Source organism: Prosopis cineraria, unplaced genomic scaffold (assembly GCF_029017545.1).
Source record: "Prosopis cineraria cultivar Desert tree isolate PC_DT_omini unplaced genomic scaffold, ASM2901754v1 PC12, whole genome shotgun sequence".
NCBI lineage: Eukaryota > Viridiplantae > Streptophyta > Magnoliopsida > Fabales > Fabaceae > Prosopis > Prosopis cineraria.
In genome coordinates, this window is record NW_026555343.1 from 2562258 (window position 1) to 2574310 (window position 12053).

Sequence of the window (12053 nt, forward strand, 5' to 3'; positions counted from 1 at the left end):
TTCATTAAATATAATCAAAATTAACAGATAAAAGCACTAATAAAAAAAAAGAGTTCGTAAAAAGTCTTAGATATTTTTAAAACATATGTGCATACTTGTTGATTCATCACTAATCAGTAGGTCTTATACAAGCAATTTAAATATATAAAAATTTTATAAAGTTATAAATTTACACTGAAGTACCTTATAAGTTTTTTAATAATGAAGAATTATTAATTAATAATTGAAAACTTCAATAAAAGACAGTACGAGATTTCAAAATAGTTTTATAATTATAATTTTGCAAGATTTTTTTTAAATATTTAGAATTAGATTAGATTAGTCAAGTGAGACGTGAGACTTTTTCCATATATAACGCAATATTTAATGACACCGATACAAGAGGTCGTTCCCGGGGTTATTTTTTTTTGGTTACTATAAAGAGTAGCTTCGCTAACAAAAGATAATATTTTTCTCGAGACACTAAAAACAATGAATGGATCTCTCTATATTGAATTGCTACAATATACTCCCTCGGTAGGGATTGGGACATGGACCCTCAACAACTTGGTTTAGTGAAAAAGAATATGATAAATTAATTAATATTCTCTTTATTTTTATATATAAAAAATTTTACATCACATAGTTTAAAAAAATTATTTAATTATAATAATTATATTTAAAAATAAAAAAAATTAAAAAAATTATTTAATTATAATAATTATATTTAAAAATAAAAAAAATAGACTAAAATATTTTATATTCTCTTAGTTAAAAAATGTAAGACATTTTTTGAGAAATTGAATATTTAAAAATGTAAGGCATTTTTAGTCTTTTGAAGTATAGTCATTGTCTTTTTTTTAAAGTATCCCTATTAATAATGACTTTATATTATTGTAGGGTGTTTAATAGAGGTAAATATAAAAATATAGGGTTAGTTGAAAAGTAGGTAACTACTTTATTAGAAGGTGAGATTCAGTAAAAAATACCTTATATTCTTAAATGGATGGAGTATTAATTAACATAATATGCATTAATAATTTATTATTAATATAAATTATGGGGAATAATTTAAAAATTAATAATAAATATTTATTAAAATATATGATTTTATTTATAAAAATGTCTAAGTACAATTTCTCTAATAAAACCATGGCGGTATAACTTTTGTTTTGGTGCAGAGAATTTTGTCTCCCCCAAATCGCCATTATTGCAAGAACAGCGAGAGAGGAAAGCAACTTTACGGAATTTCAACGTGCAGCTACAGCAACAATAATGTCCGGGTCAAAAGGTAGAATTTTTATCGCCCACGCTTTATGCATAATTAAAATAAGTTATATTCTCGTTACTTATGAATAATATACTTTTTGTTATTTTACATAGAAGTAGTTTATAAAATAATATAAGCATTATCGCTTTGGAAAGATATATGTACGGTAAAGTAAAATAAGAATCCTGTTCATAAGTGTTGATGTGAATTTATAAATAGGACTCCCTCGTAATTTATAAGGGAAAGATTTAGATTCCAAAAATATAAAAGATTTTGACAAAAAATAAAGTTTTATTGATGATATTATTCAGTTTATCCTTTCATTATATTCTATTAATTTTTAATATTTTTTAATAAATGAAGCATGTTTTTAAAAGTTTATATTTTTGTTTAAAAAATAAAATTATAAAATACATATAATAAACTTTATTGATATATATAATTTTTTCTCAAAATTACATGAAATATAAAATACATGTAGGAGGGAAAGTGGTGTATAAGAAAGAAAACTGATGAATAATTTGGAAATTGCGAGTGAATCATATTAAACGGGGTGACTAAAATAAATGCATGAGATTGAAATTGAATGATTCGGTCGGCGGTCATGAAATTTCTCTATATAAGGAACCCCAAGGTAAAGTTAGTCTCTGCACTACTAGTCACACCTCTCTCTCTCTCTCTCTCACACACACGCACTTGTTCTTCTTCTTCTTCTTCTTTCTTCTTCTTCTGGTGTTGTTGTGACAGTATCGATTAAGGTCATCATAAAAGCTGGTTGAGAGGCATGGCGAAGAGAAGAGCAGCAGAAGTAGAGAGTGGTGGTGGTGAAGTGGACGACATGAAATGGGTTTATGATTCCTCCGTTGATTACAAAGGAAGAATTCCTTCACGACCTTCCACTGGCTCTTGGAAAGCTTCCTTCTTCATTATCGGTTTGTTCCTTTTCATTTCTTCATCATCCATCTGCTTTCTTCATGCTTCTTCTCTTCCCTTTCCCTTCCTTCAAAAGCGATTAAAATATTAGTTGAAGCTTGAAAGGTATATATAGTCAAAGTTACGATGTAGTCCATCCAGTGATATGCTTTCTTCGATTCCTTTAATTTCCCCAAGCTTCTTCTCTTCTCTTAAAAGTTAAAACCCACTTCCACCAGGACTGTTCTGATTTTCTCTAAGTTGTCTTGGTTTTGACGCCTTCAATTAATATATACTCCCCCCACTTTAATTCACAAGGCACTTGCACATAAAATTACGTATATACCAATAGAATTTATTAAATAATTTTATAATTTTAAGAGAAGAATATAAAATTTTAAAATACTCTTTATTTAATATTTTATTTATAAAAAAATATTAAAGTGAGATAATAGAATAGGAGGATAATATTAAAAAGCATCATTGAAGCTTTATTCTTATCAAAATATATTATATATTTATATTTTAGAAAGCTTGATCTATCTAAAATGTGTTATAATTTATTATGAAGATAGTATTATACTCCTCTAGTCTTATTTATAAGGCAAATAAAGAAGAAAAAATTTGATCTTATTTATAAAACACTTATCAGTTTTCAATGTTTATCTTTACATTTTTACTCCTTTTAAATACTTTAAATAAAAATATCACTAATGAGATTTAATAGCATTTATTAGGATTAAAGGTAAAAATTTATTAAATTTTAAATAAAGTTAATAAAGTTTAAGATTTCACTTGATAATTTCGGTAAACATATTAAAAGTGACTTATAAATATGATTACATAAAATATAATATATTAATTCAAGTTGGTCAAGTTGGTTATTTTTTGGACAATAGCCATTTATGGCAGTTTCCGAACTAAACCCATTAGCTATTCAAAATGAATGCCCTTCTTAAAATAAGGATTTGCAAGTGTTGCTTGTTGAATACGAATGAATATTGTTGGCATAAACTTTATTTTGGAGTTTGTCCTCTGTGGCCACGTGATGAAAACATCCATTTGATATTTCCTTTTTTTATTATTTTATTTATTTTAAATTATAAAATATTTTTAAATAAAATCTCATATATTAATTAATATTTTTTAATAATAAAAATATAAATTTTTAAAAATATGCTTCATTTAATAACTTTAAATCTACACTTAATTATTAAATATAGAGAGAAAAGATTGGGATATATAGATAGATTACTATATATAAAGTATTTCAGTATATCATTGTTCGTAAGTAAAAGTGTAATAAAGTATATATCAAGCTATTTTATTGTTCTTGATAAGATGACATTAGAATAAACTCATTATAATTTTTGAAAAATATTTTCAGGGCTTTTTAACTTTTAATGTCTTGTATCAATATATCATAAACTTCAAAGTTAGAAACTTTATAAATATCTTATAGTTTTTTTTACAAGATCCAATGTCTTAATATAAAGTTTCATTTCCTTTTGTCTCTTTATCAATATTTTCTTTCATATAATATCCCTGTTTATTGGGAATTTTTTTCAGTACACGTTAAATCTTAACCACTAAATGGTGTATTCCCTTTCGTCCCTATAGGCTATATTATAAGGCATACACCTTCCAAAAAAATTCTTTTAATCTTTAACATAAGACAATTAAAAATTATTGATTATTATTTATTATTTTTTATATTGTAAATTTAATTTTATGCCCATCATATATTGTATATCTCTCCTTATTTTCAATGGGGGCAAAGTTAGTTAGAATTTTTTCTATTCTAAGTGTCTTATAATAAGAATTAGGGAAGATGTGGGTAATTTTGGAAAAGTATGGTAAATTCTTTATATATTAATTACAACCAATCAATTTACTAATTTTTTAGTTCTACGAATTAGTTAAAACGATATTATATATTTAGGACTGGCAACTTATTGAGTGGAATTGAAACTGTCTTTGACATTAGACTTTTTGACTTGATTTCTTCTATTTAAAAAATAAAATTAATAAATATTGAATTCCTTACCACTCAATTAAAATCGTCGTTGATAGTAAAGAGTTTTAACCATGACAAAAACACATCAGCCGCACGTACCTCGAGTGCCAAACCGAGAGTATTACTGTTGATGTTCCCTTTTAAGATTTCATCTTGTCATGTTATAAGTGCTTAGAACTTTGGCATTTGAAGTATTTATTAAAGTGATGAACTTTTAATTTTGTCCACTTGGTTTTACGCATGTCACTTAATGCAAAGTTGACCCCAGCGCTTTACAAATTGATCTTATCTCCGGCTTATTATTGAATTAATCAATTTTTTTTTAAAAGGCAAGGTAATACTATATATATATATATATATATTTATATAATATTTTATATTTTTATTTCCACTGCCTCATAATAATAACGAAATAATTATTATTGAATGTTTAGTTCAACTGATAATCAGACAGCACGAGTTCAATTCAAGCTTTGAAAATGCAGTAACATTAATGGGATAGATTCCTCTACAAGATAGTTCCATCTCGATCTATATTAGTTTGGATCTCATTAGAATCTCCTTAACTCTTATTTTGGGTGCTTTACACAAAAATATATATATTTATATATATAAAATAAGAAATAATTATGACCGCTTGGAAAAAAAAAAAAAAAAGGACTCGCTGACTTGTGGAGGCGACACGTGGAGAGGCCTCAAAACATTTATATGACGCTGGCACTAGAATCCGCTCTATACCTGGCAGGGTCTAGTCGACTTCGAGAACTACGAACTATTAATGCAATGATGCTTCATTTGTCAAAGAATCATACTAATTGGAGCAGTTCGCTGAGGTTTTCGACTATTCATGATCCTCTTGCACTAATACTGATACGTATACGTAACTCTCTGGTGTAGACTGTAGAGACAAGAATTTCTCAAGGGAATGGTTCGAATTGTTTGTTCTGTTCTGGTTCCGCACTCAGCTCAGTACTAGCGCTTGATTCAATATTCAAGAGTATCTTAATACAAAATTTAAAATAAATCACATCAATTATTCGTAAATCAACAACACCACGCCACTCGCTTGAATTAATACTCCCAGTGTTATGTTGCAGCGATTGAGTTCAGCGAGAGGCTGAGTTACTTTGGAATAGCGACGAGCCTGGTGATATATCTGACCAAGGTCATGCACGAGGACCTCAAGACAGCAGCCAAGAATGTCAACTATTGGACAGGTGTCACCACCTTGATGCCCCTCTTCGGCGGCTTCTTGGCCGACGCTTACTTGGGCCGTTACTTCACCGTCTTCGCTTCTTGCATCGTTTATCTCTTGGTACACTTCTTATTCATATCAGCCTCACTTATATATGTAAATGCATATAATCTACGTGCCCTCCTCAAAGTTTCTCTCTCTGAAAAAACAGGGTCTGGTTCTTCTTTCTATGTCGTGGTTCCTGCCTGGTTTAAAGCCTTGTGATGCTGCCGTGTGCACTAAACCTAGAAGGGTTCATGAGGTGGTGTTCTTCCTTGCCATATACTTGATATCAGTGGGGACGGGAGGGCACAAGCCTTCCCTGGAGAGCTTCGGAGCCGACCAATTCGACGACGAACATGCCGGGGAGAGGCGGCAGAAGATGTCCTTCTTCAACTGGTGGAACTGTGGCCTATGCAGTGGACTCAGTCTTGGTGTGACATTGATTGTTTACGTGCAAGACCATGTGAACTGGGGAGCTGCTGATCTTGTCCTTTCAGGGGTCATGGCTTTGTCGCTAGCCATTTTCTTAATGGGAAGGCCTTTTTATAGGTATAGGGCACCCACTGGAAGCCCTTTCACCCCAATGCTGCAGGTCCTTGTTGCTGCCATCTCCAAAAGAAAGCTTCCCTATCCTTCCGATCCTTCTCACTTCTATGAGGTCTCCAACTCTCAGGCCAACGATGCTAGACTTCTCTGCCAGACAGAGAAACTCAAGTGAGTGATGCTTTCAATTCAAACCATTCTATTATTATGTTATTGAAAACAAAGTCAATCCTACATTTTAAACTAGTCCCTTTCTAATTCAATTAAATGTCTTGTTCCTCATCAATTTGATCATAATTCGACAATGATTTTAACATTTAATGATTGAACTAGTGCCTTACGTTGATTCAATAATCAATTCCATAGCCAATCTGATTTTTAATACATTATAAATTATAACCTCAAAATTATACTTTTTCATGGGCTGAGAGTGGCCTCAATTGATAGCCCAACTTCCCTATTAGACCAAAAGACTCAAGTAACCAATGCTTTTAATTCAAATTATTATGGTATTAAAAAACTGGATCAATTTAGCCGGTTAAACCATTAAAATGGTAAGCTGGAATCAAGCAGTTTGACTAAGGTTTGATTATTAACCCATGAACCTTGATCCATTGCAGTACATTATAAATTATACTTTAAACCAAAAATTTTACTTTGTCATGAGCTGAGCTGTCTTTTTTTTCTTTTTTCTTTTCTTTTTTTTTTTGGTACATAAGAGGGCAGAGCCTGACAGAAAATTAAATTAGTGGGGGGGTTGAGATCCCAAACACTCTGAATTCACAAGGCTCTTAAAATTGTTATGAACCGTATCAAGAAAATTAGCTAAAGATGAGCTGAGCTGTCTTAGTTGATAGGCCAATAGGTAGTTCAGCTAATTGGGACTACCATTGGGTTGGCCCATGTCAAGTCCAATGGGCCTGCCTCAATTTGTTCACTCCTAATAATACCAGAGCTCACAATGATTTTGACTTTTCACCCAAGGACAAAACAAAAAAAAGAAGATTCAATCCAAAATGTCCACGTTACATTTAGACTCATGAATTTGTAAATGGTGTTTCAGATTTCTGGACAAGGCAGCGATTCTGGAAAACAACAATGGAAGCTCATTAGAAAAGCACAGTCCATGGAGACTAGCAACAGTGACGCAAGTGGAAGAAATGAAGCTGATCATCAACATGATCCCCATCTGGATATTCACATTACCATTCGGAATGTGCGTCGCTCAAACCTCCACATTCTTCATCAAGCAAGGAACCACCTTAAACCGAAACATCGTAATCAACAACACCAACTTCCAGATCCCCTCAGCCTCAATCTACACGCTCTCCGCCATTGGAATGATAATCGCCGTCGCCATCTACGACAGAATCCTCGTACCCTTCTTCAGGAAACTCACGGGAAACGAAAGAGGAATCACCATCCTTCAGAGAATCGGCTTCGGAATGGTGTTTTCTGTGAGCACGATGATAATAGCAGCATTTGTGGAACGCAGAAGACTCGAAGTTGTTCGCAGGAATCCGTTGGAAGGTTCGCTTTCCATGAGCTTCTTCTGGTTGGCTCCTCAGTTTCTGGTCATGGGTTTCGGAGATGGGTTCACACTTGTGGGGTTACAAGAGTACTTCTACGATCAAGTGCCTGATTCCATGAGGAGTCTGGGGATTGCATTGTACCTCAGTGTGATCGGGGCGGCGAATTTTCTGAGCAGTTGGGTGATAACTGTTGTGGACAATGTGACCGACAAGAGAGGAAAAAGTTGGTTCGGGAAGGATTTGAACAGTAGTAGATTGGACAAGTTTTATTGGCTTCTGGCGGCAATAACGACAGTGAATTTGTTTGTGTATGTATACTTTGCTCGTAGGTATTCGTACAAGAATGTTCAAAAGGCTGCCGTGACCGATGTCTATGAAGGTAAAAGTGACGATGGATCCCAAGGCACAATGGTTTAATTTCAACTTAGTTTATTAGACCGTGTAACATATCTATATATATAGAAAAAAGTGGTGTGTAATATAATACAATGTGAGAATTCGTCCTCTGATGCAAATTTCTCATATTCTAGCTATATGTCCTAGAATTTCTTAATTAACATGGGAAAGAGCTAGGCTGGCTTTATATTTTCGTTTATCATGCATAGGATAATTAAAGCTTATTGTAATCAATTAGGAAGTGTATTTTAATTAATTTATCAAGCGAATTGTTTTATTATTATAAATCTAGTTTTCTATTTGATAATCCTTCAAATTAAGTTGGCTCCATCATTACTTTAGCATTATTGGTCCTTGTACGTGAAGATGCTACAATATTTTTTGGCGTGCAAGTGTTGATTAATAGGACGAAAGGATAAAAATATCGAAGAAGTTATTATTAGAAGAATTTGATAGCCTAAAAGTGAAATTTAACGGTCAACGTTGTTGATTTTTAATAATTTGATTACAAATGTCTTGAAAAAATAATTTCATAAATACACATACATTTTTCATTCTTTTAGACTATTGAATGCTTTTAGCCTATTTAATAATGCACCAAAACTTCTTGGTTGACAAATTTTAAAAAGTAAAAGCTAAAGTATATTTTTTATCCTTTAATTTTATATTAGATTTTATTTTAATCTTTTAATTTTATAAAGTGTATTTTTAGTCCTTTAATCCTAATATCGTTAGTTTTAAATGATTTTTTTGTGTCAATCATTGTTATTTAAAAAAAATTAAACTTAATAAGTCATTTGAGAATGTTTTGTCAATATTTAAAGTTTAATGTAATTTTTTTTTTGGTGATAAAACTAATGGTATTAAAGTTAAAAGATTAAAAAAACACTTTTTTAAAACTAAGAGATCAAAATGAAATATTGTGTAAAGTTAAAAGACTAAAAGTATACTTTAGCCATAAGTAAAATAGAAATTTTGAACTATAGTTAAATCTTACTCCCTCCCATCCCGTTTATAGAGTATACAGAGAAGGTTTTATTGTCCTATTTATAAGTCACATTATTAAATTTTCATCACAAATTAATTTTTACCTTCTATTAATAAATGTTGGAGAGAGAAAATATATCGTTGAAGTATATATATATTTAATAGGGAGCAAGGTTGAAAACTTTTTAAATTTTTAGATGGAGTTAATGAGTTTTAAGATTTTTCTTGATTTTGGTTTTTCTTGAAAACTTCTTAATAGGAAGTGACTTATAAACATAAGCAAAGTAAAAAACAATGATCTGCAAAGGTGCAACTAGCAAAGGATTTGTAGCATCTTTAAAAAATCTTTATAAAGAGCTGAAGCCTGATATTATGGTGCTGTTTGAGCCAAGAGTTAGTGGATAACCACTAAGCATACTATTCATAGTTTTGGGTTAGATTTAGTGATTTGGTTTGAGCATAAGGGTTTGCTAGGGGTATATGGATTCTTTAGAATGTGGAGGGATTAGGATTATGTATCTTAAAGAAGCATGAGAAATTTATACACTACTACTTTGTCTCATTTGTCTCATCAAATGCTAAAAGATGGTTTTTTACAACTGTATATGCTAATCCATATGAAGATAGGAGACGTAGTCTTTGGTAGGAATTGAAGGAATTGGAAGAAAACTTGAGGGAGCCTTGGTTGCTTGCAGGTGATTTTAATGTTATTGCTGCTCCTAATGAACAATGTGGTGATGCTATAATTAATATTAGAAGCTATAATCTCTTTTGTAACTGGATGAATGACTGTAATCTAATTGATATTGAAGTAAAGGGGCCTTTTTTTGCTTGGAAAGGGCCTAAATCGAAAGGGTATGACAGAATCTATAAGAGATTGGATAAAGGTATGTGTAATGTGCAGTGGCAGAATTCATTTCTTGATGTTGTAACTAAGGTTGTTACCAAGCTTAATTCAAATCACCATTCTTTATGTATTGACATTAATCCGATGAGGTCTTGGAAGGGTAAGAGAACTTTTTGATTTGAAGCTGCTTGGTTATCTCATGACCGGTCCAAAGAGTTCTTAGCCAATAATTGGGGCTCTAGCATGGAGACTCCTGGAGCTCTTAATAGTTTAAGGAAAAACTTGTTAAGGTGGAATCGTGAGGTGTTTAGGGTTATGGATAAGAGAATTTATGAGTTGAAACAGTAACTTTATGAAATTCAAAGTATGTTTGATTGGCAAGATGATGTGGATTTGTTGATAAAGGAGGAAATGTTGCAAATAAAACTTAATGAGGCTCTTTGTCAAGAAGAGATTTTGTGGTTTTAGAAATCTAGAGGGACTTGGATTAAGCAAGGTGATAGAAACACTAGGTATTATCATACCAAAATTTTAATCAGAAGGAGGAGGAATAGGGTATGTATGCTAAAAAATGGTGATGGGACTTGGGTAAATGATGAGGTAGAAATCATCCATTTGATTCATGATTATTTCTAAAATTTATTTAAGGAGGAGGTGGTAAATAGAGGTTGGTGCATAACAAATAATTGTTGGGGATGATAAGGTCTTGAAAGAGTAGGAAGGCTATTATTGGATGAGAAAATTAGAATGGCTTTTTCTTCTATAGAGAATTAAAAGCACCTAGAGAAGATGGTTACCCTGCTATCTTTTATCAATAGAATTGGGAAGTGGTGGGGCCTAATGTCATTAAGTACATTAGAGATTTATGGGATGCTCCTGAAAGGTTAGTGGAGATTAATAAGACATGATTAGAAATGGTGCCTAAAGTTGATTAGCTTGAATTGGTGCCTCAATTTAGACTTAGTGTACTGTGTAATGTGTTATACAAAGGAGTGATGAAGATATTTGTGCATAGACTAAAAGGTGTCTTCAACAAGCTGGTTTTTTCCTATCGAGCGAGTTTCATTCATAGTCATTGCATTCAAGATAATATTGTTATTGCTATGGAATTAACTCACATGATGAATAGAATGAACAAGAAGAAAGGACTTATGGTTATTAAAGTAAACCTCGAGAAGGCATATGACCATATGAATTAGAATTTTCAAATTGAGGTTTTGCATGAGATTTGGATTCCACATCATATAGTTGAATTGATGAAGTTTTATATATGCATTGTGAGTATGTCTGTATTTTGGAATGGTGGCAAGTGAGAATGGTTCAATCCTTCTAGGGGGTGTTTGGCAAGGGGATCCTTTGTCTCCTTATTTGTTTGTATTAGGCATGGAAAAGCTTTTTCATATGATTTTGGAAACTGTTGAGAGTGGAAGTTAGAAACCATTGAGAGTTGGTAGAAAGGGAACTCTGATATCTCATTTAATGTTTATAGATGATCTTCTTTTATTATATGAGGCTGATATGAGACAGTTGATTAATGTGATGGACTGTTTAGACAAATTTAAGGAGTATTCTAGACAAAAGGTGAATAAGGGGAAAACAAGTATATATTTTTTCAGAAATATGGATAGAGTTAAAAGGAAGAAATTATGTGATGTATGTGGATTTCAAAGTAAGAAGGAATTAGGAAGGTACCTTAGTGCTTTTATCAAAAATGGCAAGGCTTATAGAAATAAATTTTTGTACTTAATTAATAAAGTACAGATCAAGCTGAGCGAATGGAAGAAGAAAAGTCTCTCATTAGCTAGGAGGCTTAATATTGTTCATCCAGTGTCTTCTCAGATAGCAATGTTCACTATGCAGCATACCCGAATTTCTATTGGGATGTGTAATAAGATTGAAAAGTTGTAGCATGAATTCATTTGGGGATCTACAGTGAAAAGGAGGAAGGTACATGTGATAAGTTGGGATTTATTGTGCAAACCTAAAGAGATTGGTGGGTATGGCATTTGGGACATGAAGCTGATGAATAAAGCTCAGGTAGGAAAAATTGGTTGGAATATGTTGGTTAAGCTAAAGAGTATTTACTCTCAAGTTTTACATGATAATTATGAATGTAATGGTAATTTATTTGTTGATTATTCAATTAAAAATATTAATTTTTATCTTTAGAATATTTTAGCTTCTGTTTGGCCTAAGATTCTTGATATATTAGTCTGGGATTATAGAGATGGTAGTAGCATTAATTTTTAAACTAATCTTTAGTTAAGAAATAATGTAAATTTGTTAGGATTATGTCATTCGAATCCTAATGGCAAATAACTTATATGTAAAGT

At 31.6% G+C, this 12053-nt stretch overlaps 1 protein-coding gene across 1 annotated transcript; it reads left to right on the forward strand.

Moving 5' to 3' along the window:
* Positions 1-1915: 1915 nt before the first annotated feature.
* On the forward strand, positions 1916-8116 carry LOC129287921 (protein NRT1/ PTR FAMILY 5.6-like). Its single transcript, XM_054924206.1, has 4 exons — positions 1916-2181; positions 5276-5493; positions 5585-6129; positions 7022-8116. Exons 1-4 carry the CDS (start codon positions 2034-2036, stop codon positions 7905-7907), a joined length of 1797 nt encoding a protein of 598 aa, XP_054780181.1. The 5' UTR covers positions 1916-2033; the 3' UTR covers positions 7908-8116.
* Positions 8117-12053: the final 3937 nt, after the last annotated feature.

Excerpts from the sequence above, each read along its gene's own strand:
- LOC129287921 (XM_054924206.1), top strand. The coding sequence starts at position 2,034 with ATGGCGAAGAGAAGAGCAGCAGAAGTAGAGAGTGGTGGTGGTGAAGTG. Across the intron at positions 2,182-5,275 it reads AGCTTCCTTCTTCATTATCG|CGATTGAGTTCAGCGAGAGG; the intron begins GTTTGTTCCTTT and ends GTTATGTTGCAG. Across the intron at positions 5,494-5,584 it reads CTTGCATCGTTTATCTCTTG|GGTCTGGTTCTTCTTTCTAT; the intron begins GTACACTTCTTA and ends CTGAAAAAACAG.